This window comes from Parasteatoda tepidariorum, chromosome 4 (genome assembly GCF_043381705.1).
Source record: "Parasteatoda tepidariorum isolate YZ-2023 chromosome 4, CAS_Ptep_4.0, whole genome shotgun sequence".
NCBI lineage: Eukaryota > Metazoa > Arthropoda > Arachnida > Araneae > Theridiidae > Parasteatoda > Parasteatoda tepidariorum.
This window is the reverse complement of record NC_092207.1, coordinates 4,754,160-4,781,100: the sequence shown is the minus strand read 5'-3', so window position 1 is coordinate 4,781,100 and position 26,941 is coordinate 4,754,160. Positions and strand designations below refer to the sequence as shown.

At 31.0% G+C, this 26,941-nt stretch overlaps 1 protein-coding gene across 1 annotated transcript in view; it reads left to right on the top strand.

The window, feature by feature from the left end:
* LOC107444471 (beta-alanine transporter-like) overlaps positions 1–26,941 on the top strand; it is a 275,373-nt gene that overhangs the window by 187,738 nt on the left and 60,694 nt on the right. Inside the window, exons 5-7 of the mRNA XM_071179361.1 lie at positions 2,747–2,873; positions 9,394–9,512; positions 20,917–21,143. Coding sequence (XP_071035462.1) covers positions 2,747–2,873; positions 9,394–9,512; positions 20,917–21,143 — 473 coding nt within the window. The remainder of the gene's footprint in view (positions 1–2,746; positions 2,874–9,393; positions 9,513–20,916; positions 21,144–26,941) is intronic.

The window sequence follows — 26,941 nt, the reverse complement described above, 5'->3', positions numbered from 1 at the left end:
TGTGGGAGCAAACGCTCCCCCCTATAACGTCTAACGCGTATTTTAACATCATTGTACTTCAGATCGTTGCTAGATTCGTCGGACAAAAATGATTTGTTGCCACCGGACATGCCATGAACTGCGTAGCTGAGCTCATTGAAGTCGAAGGAGTTGCCCATTCAGAGACAAAGCAATCATGGGTAGAAGAATTCTTGCACGCTGTTGATGCCGCAGCAGACTGGCGAACAGTTAAGCTATACAACAGAACACATGTAGCCGTGTCCCAACGTGTTGCTAACCCAGAGAACGCTTTACGGTCCGTGACAACCATGGAATGTAATGTCTATCGTCCCGAACAATTCTCCTACTTCCCACACCGCCAGGTTTTAGTCTTGTTTGTTTCTCGTGTTCATTTTTTCCAAACGCAATGTTGCTGGCATTACGTAGCCCGTGACAGTGAATCCAAATACGAAAATCCACCCTCTTACACAAACGATGTTGGCTCGAACGAACTCCGTCAGTTGTTAGTATGGCGCTCCCCGCTTTTGACTAGGTATATTGGCCACTAATTAAACGTTTACCTCTGACAGCAGACGATTAACCGATTTCAACTGATCTTTACGGTCCCTTATATATATGAAACAAGCGGGTGATAAGGAGTCTGTTCGTTTCCACACATGCGCAATCGTTTTGTAATTCTAATCATTCTCATGCCTTTACTTCCTTTACATTGTAAGTTTGGCTCAATTTGCATAACTTCTTGGTGTCAATATTCACAAAAATACGTATATATTAGGTAATCAGTGAGCAAAACTATGAAAAAAACTGAACACCCTGAAAAACAAAACTAATGAACGGATTTTTACGTATAACAAATTAATCTTAAAAGTTCGAGGGTAATTAGTGCAAACCATATTTTAAATTACGAAATCTGACAAAAATCGCATTTTCTCTGAACAAACAGGAAATTTTTTGGAAGGATTTGGATTTTTCGGGAAAGGGGATAGAGTAGCTGCAAAATATGCTTCCACTGATTTGATCAGAAAATCACCTCTTCGACAGCTTGGACGCCTTAATGTAAATTTTACTTTTTGAGCATTTCGTCATTTCTTGAGAACTTTTTAAGCGAACCGAAACAATTTTGCATACCACATACAATAATAAAATTCGTTCATTCAAAGAGAATTCCATGCAAAAAAAATATTTTTTATTCCATTAAACTATAATCAAAAAACTTTTGAACGGTAAGGTATACAAATTTTTAAGAATGCAATTTTAATGGCAAAATTCAAAATTCGAGCACATTACAGTTTCTGATCAAATTCTAAAAAAGTCGCATATTTAAAATTGGATTTTCGAAAGAGCTATTCATTGGATTATTATTGGATTTCATTCAAATTTTGCATTTTGCCGTATGCATTTACATTCTTAAAAAGGTGTAAAAAGTTGCAGTGTTTTCACTACAGTGCGAGAAAGCGAGAATCTCGCTTATTTTTTTCTTTTCTCGCATTAAAAGCTTATTACCGCAAGAAATTCGCGCATTCTATAAATCAATTTCAAAATTCGCGAATTTCTCTCATTTTGGAAAAAGCTTGGAATTACGCCATTTAGAATAAATCCGTTTCACTTTTCTTCCTGGATCTTTCATTATTTTCAACATCTGCCCCGTTATCTAGCCTCCCTATTTACCAGTATTGTTCAGAACCTTTTCGAACAACAGAACACAATCACCATGTCTGTCCAGACATTTTGTGAAAGGTCCGTTTTTCGTGAAATTGTTAAAAAAGTTACTCACATTCTTTCAACCAGGGTCCGCTTTTATGAATTTGTGCAAATAGGGTCCGGTTATTGCAAAAAACTTTTTCAATGAGTTTTTAAATTGTATAGACATACAAGATTATGCTCAACACTGTAAAATTGTAATTAAAAAAATAAAATATTAAAAAATAAACAACAATTGCTCCTTCTAAATTAGAGATGCAACATACAAATATTTGGTATTTAGCCTATACTGCTGAACGTTGAATATTTATTTCGGACGAATAATGGAAGAATCGTCTGCCGAAGACAAAACTTAATTCGTTTACATCCATCTTTCTTGTTTTCTGCCCTGGGAAGAGTTTATTCGATTAACAAAACAATAATGAAGATAAATAAATTTGTGAGGGGTCCGATTAAAAGAAAAATCACTTTCTGAAGGGTCCGTTTTTAAGTTAAAATATTTTGTGAAGGGTCCGTTTTCATGAAAAGATATTTCGTGAAGGGTCCGTTAACGGACCCAAATTTCTTCTAAACAGACCCCTGATCACAGAACCCCTTTCAGAAACACATTTCTCTGCAACCACGTGTTTACCGTAGGTTAGGTTTCTTCATGTAAGACGTTCAAATTTTTTATGCACTAATATAAGATGGACAAATACCTTGTAATCGCAATAACTTCTATGATGATGCACCAAAATATTCAATGCTTTAAAAAATAGAAGACGTTAAAAATGTATTATAATTAAAGAAATTTTTTTTTTCAAGAGTTTGTGTTTTTTTAGTTTTTAGAAATCTCACCCTGTTTTTGAGAAAGGGTGAGAAATTCTCACCCATTTTTTTTTCTATGATGAAAACACTGAGTTGTATACCTGACAATTGAAAAATTTATCGCAAATATGAATAAATGAATAAAAAATTGCTATTATTTAAGTATGCAGTACATTATTGTAGTTCATAATATTTGAAATGTTGCGATGCCATGAACCATAATCGAGCAGTTTGTCAGGGTTTTTCCAGAATCACCTAAATGGCTGTTGGCAACCGGAAGATATGAAGAAACTGGACGATTGCTTAGAAACATAGCGACAACCAATGGAAGAGGACTCTCTCCTGATTACGTCATCAATCTAAAAGTAAGTTGATCCCTCTTTCGATGCAGATAACTTTAATTTCGCGAAAGTTTCTTACTTTATTAGTTTCTTGCTTATATTACGATTCTCTTAGATTTTTTTAATTTGTTATGACAGATTAAGATTGTTTTGAAAATGTTTATACTCTTTGTAAATAGAATAGGTGCCTAAAAGTTGCACTAATTTCCTTCTCTCCACACTTTCCTCCTCTCAGTCACTATGGCTTCGAAAAACTTTGATTTTTTCCCACGGCAATACGTTCTAGTAAGATTCTAGAACAGGGGTGGCGAACCTTTATACACCAACGTGCCATTTTTTCTAAAAAAAATTTTAATTGGGTCATAGACGTGCCGTCAAATAACTTTGACTTCGTGATTATTGGGAAAATAATAATACTAAATACTATCAACTCAAAACTCTTTATTTACATTGAAAAAAAGAAAAAAACATCTTGCAATGTCTCAGTTATACGCGTAATTCAACTTAAAGTAACAGCAGTGTGACTTCTGTTGTTGCAGATTAGATGACAAATAACTTATATTAGGTTGTAAGATGTTAGTTTAAGCAGGTTTGTTAATTTTTTTGCTACTTATTTATTGTTAGCTTGTTTAATAGGGTTATTAATTGTTTTTTTAGCATTAATTGTTAATTTTTTAGCATTAATTGTTAATTTTTTATTAATAATTGCTCATTATTTTGTGTGTTTTTTGTGAATTTTAATTTAATTGTTACATATGCCTCATAGTGTAATACCATTCGTGTAATAACAAATGTGATCGGTGGCGTGCCCGAAATATTGTGTCGGGTGCCATAAATGGCACGCGTGCCAGTGGTTCGCCATCCCTGTTCTAGAATATAGTTTGGGGAAAAGGCAAGATTTGCCGAAACCATGGCAACCGCGGGAGGGAAAATGTGGAGTGTGTGGAAATCGTATAACCTTCAAACGCCTATTATATTTACAAAATGTGTAATTATTCGTGCTTTTGAATTCCCTTAAAACATGACGTTGAAACTTACTCGAAGTCGAGAAATTTCTGAAATTCGAATTAATTTGTTTCAAAATAGATAACTGAGCAAAAGAAACTATTAGTAAAATATCTATAGGTAACCTTATATTTGCAATTAAAAAAAATCAAACGTGATATTATAACGCTTATAAACGAAATATTAGAGCGAATAAAACTTCTAGTAATCAACATTAAAAGAAATTCAAATAAAAATACAATTAAACATCAGAAAAAAAAATCATTCGTATTGCAAAAATATAGAGTTTCTAAAATTAAAATATGGGAAAGTATATTGAAGTAAAACACTAAAAAATCCTCGAAGACGATATTACTGCAGTTTACAGATATACTTTAAACTATGTCTATAGCTTACTATAATTATATTTAATCATCGTCCACACTATTATTTTGAATTATACGTTCAGTGTCTCCTTAAAATATGTTTGTAGCATCCTTGTCAAGACAAAAATAAACAAAAATAATTGTGGGTCAGAAATTAATATTTTAGCAAGGAAATAAAACAAAAAACGTTATCAAACCTGTCCAATGATTGTCTAAAAAATAAAATACAATATACTGAAATAAAACACCAGTCTGATTGCCCGATGAAACTTGAAAATGTTTCGAATTTTCTTATTTTATTTTATAATAAGCTTTTAACCATTTTTGGGTTTACGATTGTCAGTGTTCAAATCTTATCAACCCCATGCAATTTCAGCCCAATCCAGAAGACAAGGGAACTTCTGGATCATTAAGACAAACTAGTCTCGTGGAGGATTTCGTTAGAGGACATACATTTGCGTTGCATAGAGTAAAAAACCACTAAAATTCCATATGGTTTACTCGACAGCAATCGAATCGGTGTTCATAATTTTTCTTCCCTCCCCATTTGTTAACGATTCTCTAGGTTTTAGATAAAATCTGTCTTTTACTGTAAATTTATGCACTCCAATCACTTTAGTTTCCGACATGAATCCTAAAACTATATATTAAGAGGAGGTATTAAGGTACATCTTTTATTTAAAAAAAATCGAAGCATATGAAACCTTAAAGGACCAATGCCGCCATATAAGTAGCCTGGCTGTTTCACTTACTGTGACAAAATGATGAATAATATTTAGGCAAATCAGTTTTGTATTTTTATCATTCTCTTAACTGATAGAATTTCAACTAATTTAATTCAAAATAATTATAAATTTATTGCTGACATTATTAATTATTGAAATTATAGCTAGAAAGATGAAATACCTTCAGACTTGAAATTATTTCGGACTGTTAAGAGTTAACGCAGTTACAGATTGACGCATGTACTCCTATCACTTTAGTTTACGACAAGAATCTTAAAACTATATATTAAGATTGGATATTATGGAACATCTTTTATTTAAAAAATAAAAGTCTAAGCATATTAAACCTTAACTGACCAATGTTGCCACATAAGCAGTCTGGTGCCGTCACTGTAACAAAATGCCGGATAATATTTAGGCACATAAATTTTTAATTTTTATCATTCTTTTAACTGATTGAATTTGAAATATTTCTAAATAATTATAAACTTATAATTGACATTATGATCAATTATTGAAATTATAACTAGAAGGATGAAATATCGTTAAGGGGTTAAATTGTTTTTGTGACTGGTCGTAGTTAACAAATTAACGCAGTTACGGATCCGCAAGTAAGGAGTAAAAAAAAGCATTTCTTGTAATGTCAACCTGAATGACTCCATATCGATTTCAATTGAGCAACCGAAGCTTACTATCACTTTTAAGGATGACAAAGTAACCGGTTGGGATAAATCTCAGAAAGGAAGAAGTCTTCACATGGAAACACTTTTATCAGAAGATATTAATCACATAAAAGAAATGCTGCTTCGATAGTTGCAAATCCTCATCTTTTTTTTTCTTCTTTAATGGGATAAATTGCTCAGAATGATGGTTATTTGTCAAATTGTTTCTTTGGACTACAGAGCAATAAACTTAATCTCAAACTCAGTACTTGTCTGTGGTATTCATTTATTAGTTTGTTTAGTTATACGTACCGCTTCTGTTTACTGCTGTTGTGTAAATTGATTGGAGAAAGAAAACGCTTAAGTGTAGTGAGATTTATTAGTTAATTGTATAATCCAAAGAAACAGAAGTAGAAATTATTTGAAGATTTGAAAACTGTATTTGATTTAAAATATTGAAGAAGAAAAAAAGTAGAAAACCGTGGTAGGTGATAGTGACAAAAAAGTTTAAAAAACAAAACCAGAAAAACCGCATTGCATGACAGAAGGAAATTATGGAAAAATGCATTTTCATTCACTTATGGAAGTGGATAGTCACCTCTACTGTCTCAACCAATCCATGTGGAAATGCATTTTGCTCTAATTTGACTCTCTCGCCTTAGAAGTTTATCTAGTTTTTTTTCCTCCAATTTTTGTTCACAATTTTTAATTCTGATTCAAACTATTTTTGTATCCTCACTTCAGTTTGGCGAGTATTGAAAATGGGTTTTTGTTTTTAAGCACTTGAAGCATGTCCACTGTTATACCACCGTTAATATTTTGGAAAATTTGATGTTTTGATGATTTGTTGTTGAAAAATATTTATTCCATCGTTGTCTAATTTTCCCGAAATACTGCGTCGCAAAATGATCATTTCAATATATCGACAGCAAAGCGTGGTGTTTTGGGACACATAAGATATTAAACAGGTTCAATGCTCAGCAAATCAAATGCATAAAAAAGAAGAAAAAAATATATAACTAAAAATTTGTGCGAAATTTCTTCATCAAATCATTGCCAAATTGCAGAATCTCAAATCTAGGAAAATTCAACTCATTTTAAAATAATGATAGACTTAGAATTCCTCTTTAAACTTGTGGCGATAATTTTTTTAATTATTCATTCTTTAATTAATGATTCGGTTTTTAAAACCAATAGAAAATTATCGAGAGTCCTACATCAAAAATCAAATTTTCCGTTCCGAAAACCATTTTATTAAAATATTCTAAATTAGTTCTCTGTTATATATTTTGAATCGTATTCAATATTATAGTTCAAATTTGATGCAATCGTAGTATGTTGTTAAGTTAGTTCCATTTGAACGAAAACAAGGCTCACTTAAACACCGAATTGCAGTCGCAGCATTTTTGCACAGCATTATGAACAAAATCAGAACATGGCTCATTTTAACACCTAATTACAAATGCAGCACGTTCGCACCTTATGGTTTGATTTCAATGAAATCATTTTCACAGCCCATTTGCATCTTATTATAGTTCAATATAATCAAAAACATGGTTCAATTCAATTCATGGTCAGTCATAGCATGTGCACCGTATTATGATTCAATAATATGGTTGCAATATTGATACATTTTTATCAGTGAAGAAAAAAAATTATAAAACTGATTCATTTTTTTAGAGACAAAGTTTATGAAATTTAGTTATTTTAACATTAAGTGGAAGATTCGATAACCCTAAATCTAAAAGGTTATTACTTAAACCGTTTCTAGCATTAAAAAGTTTCCAACTTTAATGTCATATACATTAAATTAAACAGATTTAAGTGTCACGTAATTTTTAAAATATAATCATTGCTATACACCTAGACGAATGTTATTCAAGAAAAAATAGCTTTTAAAATTACGGAGTTTTCCATCAAATTTTTGCGTCTCACGAAGAAATTGTTTTAAAACTTTACATACTGTAATGAATTTGATAAACAATGTTCCCTGTTCTAAACAATTTTTACCGGAGGGGTATTTACCGAAATACTTTAATGCTTCACTGAGCAACTTTCATTTCATGTGAAAGTCGAAGTCACCTGCATATGAAGCTTTTCATAGGTGGCCAAATTTTGAAACTTATCTAGATTTAGTTGTTTATTATACACGTATCAAATATCTGTAAGAGACAAAAAAAACTAATTCTTCAACATCCATATTTGTTATACAGATAATTACACTTCTCCCGTTTACAAACTTATAAATTCAGGACAATGACAACAAGAAATAATTAATGTAATTAAAAACAAATTTATTTGAAAATTTCTTAATATTTTTAATTTGCATATCAAATACGAACTTCAAATTATATTTTTGAATTCAAAATTTCTTTTTCAAAACTGGTTTTACAGCGTCCTCTTTATAATACTTTTCGCTCCTAAACTTTCATCAAAATAACTTTTACTTATATATATCGCATACCAAATTACGTAAAACAAATAATTGGTTTTTTTTTAACACAAATTTTAAAAACAAATTAGTACAAAATATTCTAAAATCAAGCATTTTTCCTTGAAAATATTGCTGGTATATTGCTGAAATAAATAAAAAAAATTCCAGCAATAACTCACTGTTAGCTGGAGGAGTCATGGTGGTTTAAGTTCCGTACTTTTGAAACCAACGCCATAACTGTGGTAATGTTATCAGCATTGCACACAGGCCGCATTTACTTCCGAGACAAGCTGATACCCATCCATCTGAAGCTGTATGAGCTTCTAGCCCACACTGAAAAATCGGATTTTTATCCGTTTTGATGACCCATCGTTTCCTTTAACCGTTGAGCCATTACAACTTTTGCTTCTTTTTAAATTAATTTAATAATAATTTCTCAACAAAATGTGAAGGAGATTAATCTTAATATAATATAATACTAATTTCATTCGAACAGTTTGAGGAAAGTTCATAAATATGTCTGAAAAGTCATTTTATGAAAACTTGACATTCATTCAGTAATTACACCATTTTACTTTTGAATAAATATTTCTATTTTTATAACAAAATTAACTCAACTTTATAAACCGGTTTTTATATTAATTTACACAAATAATATTAACATAGAGGCAATAGTTACAGAGACATAATATTAACTAAATAGCAGTAAAAATCAGGGACGTGAAAAATTAATTTTCTCGAAAGGGAACTTATATGTTTGATTTTAATCCTTTCCAGGGTGACTCACTTCCAGATTCCTAACTATTTTTCCTAAATAATTTTGATTCATAAATTATTTTTCCTGAAATATATTTTTCTAAAATTGATTTGAAAATTGATCCTAAAGACTGATTTTCATAAAAGAATTAATTTATCATATTGTTTAAAAATAATCTGAATTTTTAGACCATTTGTTTGGCGAAAAGTGGGTAGGAATTTCGAAACTTCACTTACTGCTAAACAGTGACTTCTGTTCTTATAAATAACCTAAGTTATAAATCCTGTGTTTATAACTAGCTGCACAATCTCTGAACAGAATGATCAAACGAGCATAAGCATAACGCGCATGAGAAAATAACTCAACAGTGTTTGCCACTCTTCTTGATCCCACCCTTACCTTTACTGTGACCCATATTTTTTTTAACTAAGCCCTTCATTGGTATTTTTCATACTTTCTGAAGTTATAATCAGATACTTGCATACACCATAGCATTAAAAATTAATGAAATTTGTCCATTTTTTTAGATTATGAAAGATTAATGCAATGTTTTTGAAGCTTGTTAATATTTGTGAATATTTTTTTTTACATTGCAGAGAAGATTCAGAGTGGAGCTTGCATTACAAGAAGATAAGGAAAATGGCACTCATACATTATGTGATCTTCTGAGCACATCCAACATGCGAAAAAAAGTCATTCTACTCATCTTCATCTCGTAAGTACATCTTTTTTTTTTCATTACTTTAAGACACTGCATACATTACATAAAGGATTTGCTACAGACGCGACCCACGAAAGTCTGTCAATAGATTCATTTTGGAGTAATATTGACCCTTTGACAAACCGGTGCTCCTTTTATATATTCTTATCTTAATAAAAATTTATATAAATAAAAATGACTAACATAAAACTAAAGAGACAAATTTATACAGTATAATTTTTATTCAATTAGCGTACTTTTATTTGACTTTGCCTCACATTTTAAAAACATGTTTAATGCACTAGGAAAAACGAAAACTAAGAGTTGCTTTGGACACCAATTGAGATGATGCATATTTTTTAACCCTTCGACGCATGTGTTATATATTTTTTTTCTATATTTAATATTCCGCGCGGACTGCACACAGCCTTCTAATATCCCTGCCATATTTTTAACATCATCCACCAACCGGCTTTCAGTTTGCAACTATAATTCCGTTTGCTACAGTGTATCTTTACGAAGCGGGATTTCCATACTTGTGACAATAAAAACGTTAAGGAAAAGCAGCAACAACTTTCACATTAAAAATTTTGTGTACTATTAAAATAATAAAATTAAATGTTTTCTAATAATTTGTGTTTTTTGCAATTTTTTTTTGCAGTCCGTGACTTCTCAAAAATCTTAAAAGGGGTCCTTTACACGAAAAAGGTTAAGAAACGCTGTTCTAAATGCAAGCAAAAATATATCTTGATATTTTTTTAATGTAAAAAACAGTCTAATAGTTATTAAAAATTATCTTAAGATTATCCAGAATTACATTTGTACTAAAATATAAAATCCAAAAATGCAGTTTTAATTTTTTTTCATTTATATCCAAAAATTTATAAATTATTGATTTTGTAAATTAAATAAATTTCAATGATGAATAATGTTGAGATGGTAATTCGGGGTGTTGGAAGTTGTATGCAGAGATGCCAACTTGCTCCGGACAGCAAATTTATACTTTAAAGTGGTAGTTTATCAATTGTGATTATTGGTTTTATAAATTCCATTTAGTAGATTTTTATTCACCACTATTTCTAAATAATTCGTAGGCTTATATAATTCACCACTTTATAATGCGAATGATATGCTATTCCTTTTAAGAAGCAAGCAAAAATAGTCAAATTTTTGTAAAATCTACTTGTAGTTGTATACCGTTTTATTAATTATTTTTTGCGTGTCCGGAGCAGTTGCCATCTCTGTGTATGGTATACTGGACCAAATCAAGATTGTGATGACAACAGGAGATCACCAAAATAACAGTTTAAAATGAAAACCGGATCATGACTAATATGAAGCTCTTATTTTAATAAATATATAGAGCTCGAGATACAAAATATAAATATATCTTATATTATAAATATAAGAATTTCAGTTAAATAAATTTTGCATAGTAATATTAATAAGAACAGGCCATGGGAGACAAATACCCAATGACCTGTCTAATTAAAAGCCAAATTAAAAGTGCGTGTAATTTGCTCCCACGGACACAGGAGAGGCACAGATAGGAGCTCCAAAATTGGCAAATTATCAAAATATAACATAGCCAAAACAAAGCCAACCCCGCATATCAAGATTGGGTTTAATGCAGGGAGCTGTTTAATACCTTGGCGATCACGAGTCGCCAATAAATTTATGGGAATTATTACAACCATGCTACTGAAACATTTTTGCGGTTAGAAATTTAGAATTAAAAAGTTAAATAGATTTTTGTTTTCGATTAGGCGCGGCAGTGAATTAATAAATCTACATTAGTATTGAAATAAAAAATATCTCTTACATTGATCGATGAAATAAATAAACATTTTATGTTGGCTTAAAACAGTGTTTCCCAAACTTATGACTTTTGTGTACCCTTTCTAAATTTTTCGTAACGCTGTGTACCACTAATTAAAAATGAATTTTTTTTACTAGAAAAAAAATTGCACAAAAGTTAAAAATCAAAGCTGGCTGTTGACACCACTAATTATTAACTATTAACTCTGTAAAAAATAGCCATTAGAAAAATACGTAATCGTAAATTTTCATGGCTTGCTTTGTTGTTAAATAAAAAAAATTTGAAATTTTGTTTGTTGCAATATATTTCGCATAAGAACGCGTACCCCAGCTGAACTGTTCCCGTAGCCCTGGGGGTACGCGTACCACACTTTGGGAAACACTGGCTTAAAAGATTAAGTCTTTGATTAATTTTAAATATAACTATTAATAAAAAAATGAGCTTAAGTAATTAAAGATATTTTAAAAGGTAGGAAATAAATATGTAATGCCAATTGTGGCATCCAAATAACCATCTCTTAAATCTAAATAACTACAAATAAGCGCAAATTTGGAAAATAAAATATTGTTTGAAAGTGAGCCGTGTTTGGAAAACTTTCCCTTTAACGCAGAAAAAGACAATGGTGTTTCATGCTCTATTTCATACAATACTGTATATGAGTTTGCTTGATTTAAGAAACTAATTTTAATTTTATACTATTATAAAAATTATTCAATTTTGAAGGCCTAACTGCGATACTGTACTTTTAATTTGAGAGCACTATCGAAATCAACAGGATACTTGAACTTAAGCCTAAATTTATTTCATATAAAAGTAGCAAAATTTAAAGAATTCTGATTTACATTACTTGAAAAATTAAAGTTGTATTCATTAAAATACTTAAAAAAAATAAATAATTATCAAACAGAAACTAAAAATGATATGTTAAGTTTTAAAGTATTTTGATAATTAATCTGAACTTTCGAGCCTTTGTTAAACATGTCTTATTTCTTATCAAAACATTTGTAGGCAAAAAATGCATTCTAATTTAATTATTATCTGTCAACTAATTGTGGGTTGCTGCTTAATTGCTGTCAGCCTATACACTGTAGGTTATATCATGATTACTATCAATCTATAGGTTGCATCTTAATTACTATATGTCTATGGGTTATGGATTAATTACTATCTGTTAATGGGTCATGGCTTAATTTAATTACTATCTGTTAATGGGTCATGGCTTAATTACTATCTGTTAATGGGTCATGGCTTAATTACTATCAGTCTAAGAGATATGGCTTAAATACTATCAGTCTAAGGGGTATAGCTTAATTACTATCAGTATAAGGTTATGGCTTAATTACTATCAGTCTATGGGCTACAGCGAAATTACTATCAGTTTATACACAATTCATAATAGGTTAATTGTTATCAGACTACGGGATATAGCTAATTACTCTGAGTCCCTACACCAGGGGTGGCGAACCTTTATGCACCAACGTGCCATTCTTTCTGCAAATTTTTTTAATGAGGTCATAGACGTGCCGACAAATAGTTTTGACTTCCTGATTATTGGGTAAATAATAATACTAAATACTATCAACTCAAAACTCTTTATTTACAACGAAAAAAAAATTTTTTTTTTTGCAATGTCTCAATTAAACACATAATTCAACTTGTTGTTGTTGTTGTTAATTTACGTCGCATTAGAGCTGCACAATGGGCTATTGGCGACGGTCTGGGAAACATCCCGGAGGATGATCCGAAGACATGCCATCACAATTTTGATCCTCTGCGGAGGGGATGGCACCCCCGCTTCGGTAGCCTGACGACCTGCTCGCGAAGTCGAGCACTTTACGGTAGCACAGTTTAACGAGGACCAATACCGCACACCCTCGGTCCCTACGCCGACTGATCCAAGTGGTCACCCACCCGCACACTGACCGTAGCCAGTGATGCTTGACTTCGGTGATCTGCTGGGAGCAGTGTCTTAACGATCAGTCCACTGCGGGACGCATAATTCAACTTAAAATATCAGTGTGATTTCTGTTGTTGCAGATTAGATGACAAATAACTTATATTAGGGTTATAAGATGTTAGTTTAAGCAGAACTGTTAATTTTTTTGCTAGTTATTTATTGTTAGCTTGTTTTTTTATGGTTATTAATTGCTCTTTTGGAATTGCTAATTTTTTTGTTAATTTTTTATGAATTTTAATTTAATTGTTAATATGCTTCATAGTCAACTTTGTGATCGGTGGCGTGCCCAAAATATTGTGTCGCGCGCCATAAATGGCACGCGTGCCATTGGTTCGCCATCCCTGCCCTAGGTTAGATAGTAAGCCTGTAGGTTAGATTTATTACTATCAGTCTGCAATATGGATTGTAGCTTAATTAGAACCGTATACAGTACACTCTCGATTATCCGTGCGCGGATTATCCGGTTTGCGGTTTATCCGTGCTCCTTTCGGAGTCCCAAAAAATTTTTAAAGAGAAACATTTTCAAGATTATGATGCATGTAAAATATATGAATAGAAATTTTGTCAAATCAGTCTCGCCATTTATTAACAAAATATGAATCTAATGTTTTTATTGATAATAATCGCTGCAATGAAGTTATAACACTTTTCGAAAGCAATATACATTATTGGATTGCAGTATATGGAATATCATGGTCAAAGGTAAAATCGTTATCTTGTAGAAAGATCGCTTGATGAACAATCTTCTTCAGATATTGAAGAATATGATAACAGTATTTTTGAACAAGGAAAAGAAATCGAAGGTTTCTTGATGAGGAAAATTTGTTTCAAAGTGATGTATGTGAGCTTGACTTCCAGTATGTAACAGATGAGGAAATTGTTACTAACTGTGTTAAATCAAATAGTGATGATGCAGAAGATTCAATAAATGAGGGAAATACAATTCCTAATTCTGCTGCTCTAGAATCTGTGGAAACTTTATGAGATTGATTATATGGGAGAACGAGGATTTGATTACGGTGACATTACTACGGTTCGTAAAATATGTGCCAATATACGGCAAGAGATGAACAAACAGCAGAAGCTAAGACGCATTACACATTTTCTTAAGCAGTAAATGTTAAATTCCTAGTTTGATGTTATACAGCATGCAAATGTAATTAATTTTTATGTTTTTTGTACTGATGTTCATTTTTTCTTTAATAAAAAGGAGTTTTTGGATTATCCGTGTTTTTCGATTGTCCGCGTGCGACCCGTCCCGGTGATTAACCCGGATAATCGGGAGTGCACTGTAATTAAATCACTAAAAAGACAGTTAAATTTTAAGTAGACGATTATTTTAAGATTGATCTTTTTACTGAGAGAGACTTTAATGATAGGACTCTTACGATTTGAGATTCTTATCACTTTTATAATATCATCTTTAGCAGCTTCAATTTTAGTTGATAAAACAAGCACAAAAATACATAAATTATTTTACAACTCTAAATCTATTATAACGATTAAGATTATCTACTTTAAAACCCTATCATTTAACCAGACTTCATTCTTAGCTTTATTCTACCTTCAAAATTATTTCACGATCTCATCCTTATCTAAAAATATAAAATTTACTTAACTCAAGCTATAAATTTCTCAAGATGAAGTTCTTAAGAGGTAAATACAAAAGCCTCTTGCCCTAATTCCCCATAGTCATTAAATTTCTGGTCGATATATGTTCACTGCTAATTATGCCCGAAATTGCGTTCGTAAACTCAAAATATTAAGACTTGATACACAAGTGACTCTTTAAACTCTTTCCCAAGTTTAGTGTCTAGAGAAAATAAATAATTCACGTTTTCTACTTATAAGGCGTAACTCTACAACAACATAAACTAAATTAACAAGTTTCAGTTATCTTGAAGCACTCACAGCAAGTTGTACATTTTAATAAAATTGATTTAAAATAAACAGTTTAGACAACTGTAAGTATGCGTGACAAGGGCCAATTACACATATTTTGTTGCAATTTATTTTGGGTTGAAAATATGGCTCCACTAGAATTCCTAAAAGCAAATTAAAAATTATTTGAATTCTTCCAAGGTTTCATACTTTATTTGAAAAATGATATATTCAGATGTCAATACGTAAGAGGTTTTTTTTAACATATGGCTATATTGGATGTCAACCTAGCGTAAGCGATTTCGTTCAATTTTCTGTCAGTTGTGAAAAGTATATTAAACCTAAAACATACTTGCTTATAAAATCCATCGAAATGATGTGAGGGGTTGGATTTTGTTTTATAGTATAATTTATAGTAAATTATTAAATAAAAACAACTCTTATGTCCGGGAATAGCTGAGCGGCCTGAATTTAAACTAGCAGAGTAACCTATAGATTAATTTAAAATGTAATTTAGAACAATCAAAAAAAAGAAAATGAAATTCATAACATATTGATCGAAAACACGCAACACAACATAAGCAAAACATACATACCACACAAGCCTCACCACTGACCCTGCTCCCAGTCCCTGGGGACAGACAGTGAGTCCGGAGCTTTTCAGCTACCCGTGATGGCCATTTTTGTTAAATGTTAAAAAAAAAAATTTAAAAAAATTATAATAATAAATAAATAAAAAAAATAATAAAAAAATTTAAAAAAAAAAAAATTAAGGGGGAAAAAAATACCTGTGACGTGGCTAGCTATTTTATATTGTACTGTTATTGTCGATGTCCATTTTTTGTGGCTGTAATGTAACGCTGCTAGTTAATCTATGTAAAATTAAATTGTCGCTACTAGGCCGGGATAGCCTGGTCAGTGGGGTGCCGGGCCCATGTCCAAGAGTTCGTGGGTTCGGTCCCTGCTGATCGAAGACTCCCCGTGTAGTAAATGGTGACTGATGCACTTTAAATCTGTCGAGTCTCAAAGTCCTCCATGTTCCCATAACAAATCAATACCTCTGGGGGTACCGATCCAGGAGTTTCCTTGTCTTCTGAATTGGTTCAAAATTACAAGGCTACGGCGTTGAACATTTGTAGTCGTAAACCCAAAAATTGGGTCGACTGTTCAACGGCGGTCATAAAATAAAATAAAAAACTTATTGATAGAGCGCTCGCCTCCCAATGAGGTGACCCGGGTTCGATCCCAGCGGTAGCTGTGCAATTCGAATTCCACAACTTGCTCGAACTGACCACAGTGCTGACTTAATATATCCTCAGAGGTAGACGGATCATGGGTTAGAGTCCCCGTGCCGTCAGGCTAATCGTGGAAGGTTTTCCTCTCAATGTAACAGAAATCTGGGTAAGTTGCAACAAAAAGTCCTAAACGAAGGAAATATCTCCCAATACTTGATCCAGGAGTTCCCTTGTCTTCTGGATTGGATTCAAAATTACAAGGTTATGGAGTTTAACTTTAGTAGCCGTAAACCCTGCATTAGGTCGGCTGTTCAACAAAGGTTATATAATATAAACTAAAACCTATTGATTTATTAATCCGCTCTTAGAATGCATCTACAAGGTATTTTAAAGTCTTCAAACATAAGTCTCCGTTCTGTTCTAAAATAAACTAAAATAAAAGTAAAATACACAAGCGACTTTCCTGATATTGGCGTCGCATGTTTCATTATTTCATAATTCGTCTTACTTTTGTCTGCCTCACGAAATTTTGTTCTTAAAAGTCCTGACATTGTAATTACATAATTCGAAAGCAATGTGGATAACGAAATTTCTTTTAGATTTCTAGGAAAGCAAGAATCCTTAAAATCGTTTGACTATATTTATGGAGATTTCATTAAGTTTTAATTTACAAAATATAAACTTAACATTTTTATTTCGAAATCAATTTCTACACACATTTTAACACAACCTTAAATTAATCTCATATGATATACCAAATAAATAAATACCAGAAATAAATATTAAGATTCCAAACGATTTTCTTTCAAGTAATTTTCCCGCGGTTTTTGTAGAATCAATGCATAAAACTAAGAGTATTTTTAAAACGGTAAAAAAATTCGCTTTTATTCAGAATGTATTCGATATTTGTTTGAGATATCGATGTCGAATAAACAATTCTGTTTTACTCTCGGTCTAAACATCAGTGCCTTTATACTATAATACATTCCCTACTCTGTTTGTGAAGAAGCCCACACGAAATCTTAAGATTGAAAACAGAAAGCCATGTTTAAACAGGCTTCGTTTTCGGCGAAATTTTATTTGAGTAACATCTCAATCCGCTAATATTAAATTTTATTCTGAAAGTATCAAAATAAGTTTACAAAATGAAACAAAATATATTTTAAGGTGATATATTTTATATGGTATATTTTCTTGGCAAACGGAGTTTTTAATTTTTTTGAGGGGGGGGGGAGTATCAAATATTATTTTACTCATTATCTGAAAGATATGAAGAACTCCCGCCGCACTTTCTGTTCATAGTGAAGAAAACACTGAATAGCTTTTGTTCTAATCATTGGATTTTCAGAAGCTAGTGTCCATTTTAATGATTCAAGTGGATGGCCAAAAATATTCTAGATATTTTAAGCTATGAAATCAAATACAAAGTTACGTTCATTATATTTCCTCAAAATATTATTGTTATATTTCATACAATATATTGTTACATTATTACATTGCTATAGTGTAATATTATATTCTCCTTATATTATATCGTTATATTTTCTCTGAATAAGCATAACTTTTATTTGACGTATTTGGGTTTTTGACCTTTGAAATAGCGGATGCTGCAATCTCGTAACTATGGTTCCAATAGCTCAGTTAGATACACTGTCAAAACCTTAGATCTCTTTAAGCAGGGGTCTGTCCAGACATTGAGAAAGGTCCGTTTTGGTAAAATTGTTAAAAAAAATTACTCGTAATTTGTGAATATAAAATAAACGTTAAGTCACATTCTTTCAACCAGGGTCCGCTTTTGTGAATTTGTGCAAATAGGGTACGTTATTGCAAAAAAACATTTCCAAGGAGTTCTTAAATTGTAAAGACATACAAGATTATTCTCAACACTGTAAAATTATAATTAAAAAATTACAATTTAAAGCATAAACAGCAATTGCAGCTACTAAATTAGCGATGCAACATACAAATATTTGATATTTAGCCTATACTGCTGAACGCAGAATATTCATTTCGGACGAATAAAGGAAGAAGCGTCTGCCGAAGACAAAATTTAGTTCGTTTACATCTGCCTTTCTTCCCCCCCCCCTCCTTCCTGGGAAGGGTTTATTCGATTAACAAAACAATAATGAAGATAAACAAATTTGTGAAGGGTCCGATTAAAAGAAAAATCATTTTGTGAAGGGTCCGAAATTTCTTCTAAACAGACCCCTGCTTTAAGTTAATGCTACTTTTTAGCGAATTAAATTTCCCATCGTATTGGGAGGTTTTTAAGCTAGTCAAAGATATTTTAGTCAACAATTATAAAATTTGTGCGCTCGAAGATAATTTCGAAGAAAAAATATTTTTTTTTATTAATTGTTAATTATTTTCTTCAAAAAAATGTCGAATTTTTTTTAATTGTAAGGTACAAAAAGTTTCACTTTTACAAACTTTCGAAATATTTTAAAATAAATAAATAGTTTTTATTAACTATTTAGAAAACATTATTCAAAATTTTATCGAAACTGGTTTAATAGCGCCTGAGCTATAAAATATGAAAAAGCAGAATTTTTAAACTCAGTTTCAAATGCTCGCGTCTTACACGCACGTTATAGCGCACGTTATAGCGCACGCACGTTATAGCACGTTATAGCGTGAACGTCTTATAATAGCTGGATTTTTTCTGCGTAAGTGCACTACAGCTGATAAGAATTTCTGGCTGTATAATCTTCAGTCGCGTTGATTTTGCCAGTTAACGGGTGGCAAAGATGCATAAAATAACTGTCTAAAAGTGTAAGCTTGTATAAAATTGCCACCTAAGTGTATAAGCATGTCTAAAATCGCAACCCAAACTTATAAGCATGTCTGAAATTCCTGCCTAAATGGAATAAATTTGCTACCCAAAAATAAATTATAAAGTATGATTTTTTTAAAATTTTCTACGATATTCTATTTGAAATCTTATCTGCTGTCAGACACTCGATATGCTGGAACCCCTCCACTAGTCATTCTTAAGGTTTAATTGTGGCGTAACTACAGCTAAGATTATTAAATACCGATTCTCTAGTATATAAGACATGTTAACTTAATTCTGTTTTGAAGTACTTTTTGATCGATGAAGGTCGGTATAGTCGGTAATTATATCCCCCATGTTGGTCACCTCCGACTGGATATGAACTCGCTAACATTGATGAATGGTACACTTTAAATAGTTTATTTGCCTACAAAATAGCTCTCAAAAATCCACTAAAGTAAGCACAATTCTCCCGGCCAATAAATAACAAGAAAAAAAAGAAATTTGCAAGGAAGAAAAAAAAAAAAAAAGAAATTTGCAAGGAAGAAAAAAAAAAAAAATTTACAAGGAAGAAAAAAAAAAGAAATTTACAAGGAAGAAAAAAAAAGAAATTTACAAGGAAGAAAAAAAAAGAAATTTACAAGGAAGAAAAAAAAAGAAATTTACAAGGAAGAAAAAAAAAGAAATTTACAAGGAAGAAAAAAAAAGAAATTTACAAGGAAGAAAAAAAAAGAAATTTACAAGGAAGAAAAAAAAAGAAATTTACAAGGAAGAAAAAAAAAGAAATTTACAAGGAAGAAAAAAAAAGAAATTTACAAGGAAGAAAAAAAAAGAAATTTACAAGGAAGAAAAAAAAAGAAATTTACAAGGAAGAAAAAAAAAGAAATTTACAAGGAAGAAAAAAAAAGAAATTTACAAGGAAGAAAAAAAAAGAAATTTACAAGGAAGAAAAAAAAAGAAATTTACAAGGAAGAAAAAAAAAGAAATTTACAAGGAAGAAAAAAAAAGAAATTTACAAGGAAGAAAAAAAAAGAAATTTACAAGGAAGAAAAAAAAAGAAATTTACAAGGAAGAAAAAAAAAGAAATTTACAAGGAAGAAAAAAAAAGAAATTTACAAGGAAGAAAAAAAAGAAATTTACAAGGAAGAAAAAAAAGAAATTTACAAGGAAGAAAAAAAAGAAATTTACAAGGAAAAAAAAGAAATTTACAAGAAAAAAAAGAAAATTACAAGAAGAAAAATAATGCGTGAAAAAAATAAGAAATTAACATTAATCAGCTAGCGGTATTCGTTCATCGAATTTTATCACAGATAAATTTCTGGAAAATGAGTAATCTGGCGTAACTACCACTAAAATTAGTAAATCTAGAGGTTCCTTTTGATAGATCAAGGATGACATGGTATATCCTCTTATGAATTATAAATATATTTAAGTTATACTATGAAATTTAAATTTTATAATTGTTATTTGGGCAACTATTCAACAACGTAGACAGTGCAGATAAGCTTATTTTGTACTGTCTGTACTCTGCGTATTATATTTTTAACAATAGATTTTATGGAATCTGATTTTTCTTCAAATCTAGCTCTGGAATTTAAAAACTTTTAACTCATTGGAAAAGTTAATTTACATATTAAACGTAAGAGCCATCGCTTTCACAATTTCCATTGGTGACCATGCATTATTGCTAGCCATACTATCTCAGTTTATTTTCCATTCGGTGATATTTATTGAATGTGTTTTTCTCCTTTCAGATCACTCTCATCCACTGCATGCATCGGTCTTACTTATTATTCTGTGTTCATGCCAGTTGTACTGAGTATACAACTGAACTTTGCACTGTGTGCCATAGCTGAAATGATGGCAGTCATCATAACCATGTCTTTACTCCGATGTACCGGACGTCGATGTTCTACATTCATATTTGGTGCCTTAAGTGGAATAGTGTGCCTTCTTCAAGCTTTTTCCTCTCGGTATACGGGTAAGATATTTTTTTTAATACCGTTGGGGAGCTTCTAATTCTGGACACAGTTCAAAATGCGCTTTTTTGAAAGAGATGGGGACAGCAAAAAAAAAAAATGCGTCTTTCATATTCCACCCAAATTTAGTAACTAAATGTGGAATTCCGTACTTAATTATTCCTCATTTTTTTTTAAACACTAAGCATAATTATTACTGAGCAAAGTACTTTGCTTTTGGGTTCGGCTTAGCTGAGACAGGTGCAACTTTTCTGGTGACTTGTTGTTGCTGTTCATTTACGTCGCACTAGAGCTGCACAATGGGCTATTGGCGACGGTCAGGGAAACATCCCTGAGGATGATCCGAATACATGCCATCACAATTTTGATCCTCTGCAGAGGGGATGACACCCCCGCTTCGGTAGCCCGACGACCAGCACGCGAAGTCGAGCACCTTACGATAGAACAGTTTAACGAGGACCCATACCGCACACCCTCGGTCCCTACGCAGGCTGATCCAAGTGGTCATCCACCCGCACACTGACCGTAGCCAGTGATGCTTGACTTCGGTGATCTGTTGGGAACCGTGTCTTAACGATCAGTCAGTCCACTGCGGGACACTTTTCTGGTGACCTATTCGTATTTAGAACACTTAAAGAGGACGCCACACAGCGGAAGAAAAATTTTCGTTGCAAATTCTCTTTCTTCTCCATTGCTAATTTAAAAGTCCAAGCAAACTTAGAGTAAGCTGAAAAAATACTTAAAAATATTAAATTGCAGACAAATTATTAAAAGAGATCTTCTCCATTGCGTAATCCTAAGTTATCATCTCCTAATGTATTTTTATTTGTATATATTTTAGAATTTTTTTTTCAGTGTTTGAAACTTCTCTAGGTTTATCTGAACTCCCTTTTTCTACACTTTAAATTTTAAATTAGTAATGAAGAAAGAGAATTTGCGAGGAAAATTTTCTTCATCGGTATGGCGTCCTCTTAAGGATTAAAGAGTTTTAAAAAATCTAAATTGTAACAACATATATTTAATACCACTATTATAAATTTATAGAACCCTAGACAACCTAATAACAAAAGTTTTTTAAAAAAATAAGTTTTTAAAAAAAATGCACAAAGTAATTCAGGCAAATGGGTGTTTATTTCGATGCATTCGGTTTTTTCTCTAAAAAAAGAACAATTTTTATAAGAGAAGTTGGGAAATCAAGTTTGAATGGTATACCTAATTTTTTAAATAGTCCATTCTCTTAACTGTACATTTCGTGCAGTGTCCATTTTTTTAAACATAAAATTTGAATTGAGTCTAGAACAGAAATCTTGCTGACGATATGAGAGTTCTGATTTTAAAAACCTGCGTCTTATGTTATGTTTCACGACATATTTTAATGTTACTTTTTGTAGTAAGTTACGTTTTTAGTAAAATAATTTACTTTTCTGTGTGGCGCAGACTTTTTTCTGTGTTCTTTTTAAGAAACTTGCACTCCCTTTTTTTTTAATTGGGACAATACGTCATATTTTAGTAAGTTACCTTTTTTGTTTCTTCAGTTACGTTATTTTTTTCCCCGATGTGCGCACTAATTTCTGAATATTAAAAAGAGATTGGAAAATACAATGCCATCAAAAAAATTAATATTGAATGAAATATCATGGGATAAGTTAATAAATAATAACGCAGTAATATCGAAAAGCTCAAACAAATTCAAACAGTAGGTATTGAGTGTCCCGTAATTTAGTACTACATAAATCGCATACGATTATCTCTAAAAATATTTTAATTAAAACTTTTACATTAATAACTTTAATTAAATTTTAATTAATCAATTAAAGATAAATTTATAAATTTAGTTCGAAGGTCCTGTGGGAAAGAACCACTATAAAGTTTCTGGTATTATTCCATGGTCTAAGTTTTTGTTTTACATACACATATAGTGATATAAGAAAATCACTAATTAATATATCATAAGCGTAATTCATTTTTTACTACACAAAAAATATGAATGATCTTAATATTTAAATTTTTAAAATAACTAGTTTTTAATTTTTCTTTAAATATATTTATTATTTCCCTCACAAAAAATTAAATTTTCCAAATAAAATGACAAAACAATCCTAATTAGCAAAACAAACATATTTCATTATTTACTTTAGAAAATCTCTGGTTTTTATTCTTTTTAGTTATTATTATGGTAATTTTAGCTTTTACCTTTTTGTTTCTCTTATTTTCCTTAGAACTACGCTAAGAAAATAGTTCAAAATGCTTCAAACGAAGTGACATAAATAAAGCTTAATTAGTAGAACATAAACATAATTCCTTATTTATTTTCCAGAACTTATAATATTAATATTTTCACCCTTTGCCACGATAGTTTTAAAATCTCTGCTTTGTTAAAGAACTGTATCTAAAGAACTATATCCTTTGAAATGACAATCTAAATAAATTTAAAATATTTAAAACAAAGTGACACAAAAAAGCGTCTAATTAGTAGAAAAGTTTCAAAATAATTTGATGACTTTTTCGCTTCGTTTGGCAAAACAAGCGGGCGATTCAAAATCTCACTTTCCTCAAAATAAATTCATATCCAAATCAAAGCGAAAATATTAGCATACTAATTGAAACAAAATGGCTATGCAAATAACTTTGCCACTTTAATCTCGTTTTCTTTTTTTAATGCTGATATCGTTTTCCCTTTTCGCTCAGAAGACAATATGGGAAGTGTCCTCATGGATTTATTGATTGCCTCGAAGACAAACACCTTCAGGCAACGATAATAATCTTCTGGCATCTGCTGGTCTGTTCCTCCATCGTTAGTACATCGACATACGCTTCTGACATAAATGGAAGAATGAAGGATGTTTTTATGTTTGCATGTCACTTCTTTTACGAAAGACTTTTGTTTTCCTTGTTCACCATGTCAATCATAAAAAAGCCATAAAATCTTATTTATTTATGATAAAGGATCTATGAATTAACATAGGTTTTTTTTTAATTATCAGAAATCAACAATGTAAAAGGATTTTGATTTTCAATGTAAAAGGATTTCAATGCTGATCTTCAATAGTTTTGACACACTGCATTATTTTTGTTAAAATCATTTAGAATAAAGACTTCACGAATCGGAACTTTCATTCGAAGGCAATAATGTAAAATGGTTTTAAATTATCACAGCTTATTTGCACCGCTTTATTATCACCGCTTAGTTATCAGAAGTCAACAATGTAAAATGATTTTGATTTTTTTTTATTTAAAATAATTTTACTGCTGATCTTCAATAGTTCTGAGACACTATTATTTTTGTTAACATTATTTAGAATAAAGATTTTACGAATAGAACTTCCATTCGAAGTCAACAATGTAAAATGGTTTTAAAATATCCCCATTCTGTGACAATAATTTTCAGCTTAGAACTATTTTTTAATATACCTAACTATTAACATTGTTTTTTTTTAATTATCAGAAGTCAACAACGATTGATTTTTATGTAAAATGATTTCACTGCTGATCTTCAATTGTATTGAGACACGGCATTATTTTCGTAAAAAATTATTTATAATAAAGACTACGAATCGTAACTTCCATTCGAAGTCATCAATGTAAAATGGTTTTAAAATATCACCGCTTATTTACAATAATTTTGAGATTAGAACTATTTGTTAGCGCAACATAGACAATAAGATTTAATTACAATGGATAATTTTCATCAGATGTCAACAATGTTAAAGAGTTTTAAAACATTACTGATTGTCTAAAAGTTTTAATTTGCTGCATTATTTCCAATAGTGTCGCGTATAATTTCCTTACAGTGACTCTCAAAAGCGTTCGTACTTTATGGCTTTAGATAAAATATTGCTCTATTCATTGATGGCTATTTCAAAATGAATATTTCAGAATAGATACAAACTTTTGTTTTTAAAATATTTCAGGCAGTTTTGTTAACAAATTAAATATCTTATTATTAAATATCCATTCTGAAATATTCATTTTAATTAATGAGTAGAGCCCTGTTTCATTAAAAGTTATAAGCAAACGAATACTTTTGGGAGCTACTGAATATAGTCTTTAAGAAAAAGCCTTCCATAAGAATCAACAAAGCAAAATGTTAATGAGTCATCACCACTTATCTTTAACATTCTTAAATTTATGTAAAATTTTGCTAAGTTCCTAATTTTTTCTAAAAGATGACAGGAGCAACATGAATTATTAGTGAATATGGGCAGCATAACAGCTGTGAGTAAAAAAAAAATAGGTTTTAAGTGAATTCCGTTTTAGCATGTCTTTGTTCAATAAAGCTTTTTTTTTCCGTTACAATTGTGGGGCGTATTCATGATAATATATTAAATAAAATTTGTATTTACCTAAATACAAATGAGTTTATTTTTAATTTAGTCATTAAATATGTACCAAAGCAAATTTACTTTACTATATTAAATAAAATATGTATTTGAGCACTTAAATCAAATATGGCCATACTTGTTATTTTCAACGAAGTATTTTTTTCCGTATTGAATGAAAATATGAATTTGCTAGTTAAAATCTGCAGTTTTTATGAGTCATCAATTCTTTAAAGAGATAAATTATTCCATGTGAACAAAATTTGCAATTTAATTAAATCACCTGTTAGTTTTTTTTTTTGGGGGGGGGAAATAATGTGAATTCATTACTCCTTATTAAAATAACTTGGCACTTGAGTACTTAATACATTTTTCTAAAATTTGAAGCATATTTATTGTTGCTCAAGAAAGCTAAGCAGTGTTGTAAGTAAGTGAACTAAAGTCAGTGCTGTGAGTGAAATAAGTAAAAACTGTGTTTGAGTACCTAGATGTTTTTTTTTCTGAGAGTAACGAGGCTATTGAGTACTGTTTTACGAGGCGTATGGTTTAGTATAAATTTAAACCCTATTTCCCCTCTAATAAATAAATCAATAGATATGCTTTTATAAAAACTCCACTTTAGCTTTTAAAAAAGGAGCCGGGTATTTTGATTTAACCGAAACTAAAAATTGTGAAATATCCTTCAGAATTTACAAATCCAAAAAAAATTCATTTTCTTACGATTTAATAATACGTTGACTTTAAAAATTAATTCACTTCAGAAAGCTAATATTAATCATTAATTAGAAAACGGGCATCATTTTTAATGTAGCAATACCCAGTTATAATAAGTTCATAATTAAGAGAAGGCCCTATTTAAATTGACGTGGAAAATCGGAAAACTGACAAGCTTTTAAATAATAATGGAGAACATCTCAATTGGCCCTTAACAAGGCAAGCTCGAAAATATTTCTAAATAATTAATATTTTATCATCTTTTTTATCGATTTATTTCCCTTTTTATTATTCCCTGCTTTCAAACCCACCTATGCGTTCTCGCCTTCCCATTAAAGACTCAATATTAACGTTCCTTTCAAGCCCTAACGTTCGAAAAGAAAAACCGGTTAAGCGAAAAGATGCCGATATTGTTTTCTGATAAAAGTAAATAGTTAATGAAGATGGCGGACACACGCCGAGAGAAGCCAAATAATGAAAACCTTTTGTATTTTGAATCCTTAAGATGCATAATTAACGTTCGAAAAAAAATTATTTGTAAAGAGTGCCAGCATGACGCAATTTTGATGCCAAAATAATGAACTTCCTGCCCGGTTTTCGGGTCAGTTACTATAGTCTTTTGTCAAAATTAGTGAATTATTTTCGCTCTCACCATTTGCCCGGAAACGGCTTTTCACCCGGGTTAAAAGGCGTAAATGTTGCTTCTTCAATGTTCAATAATTCCCTTTTCTAAATAAGAAAATAAAAGCAATATCGTCAAATTCACT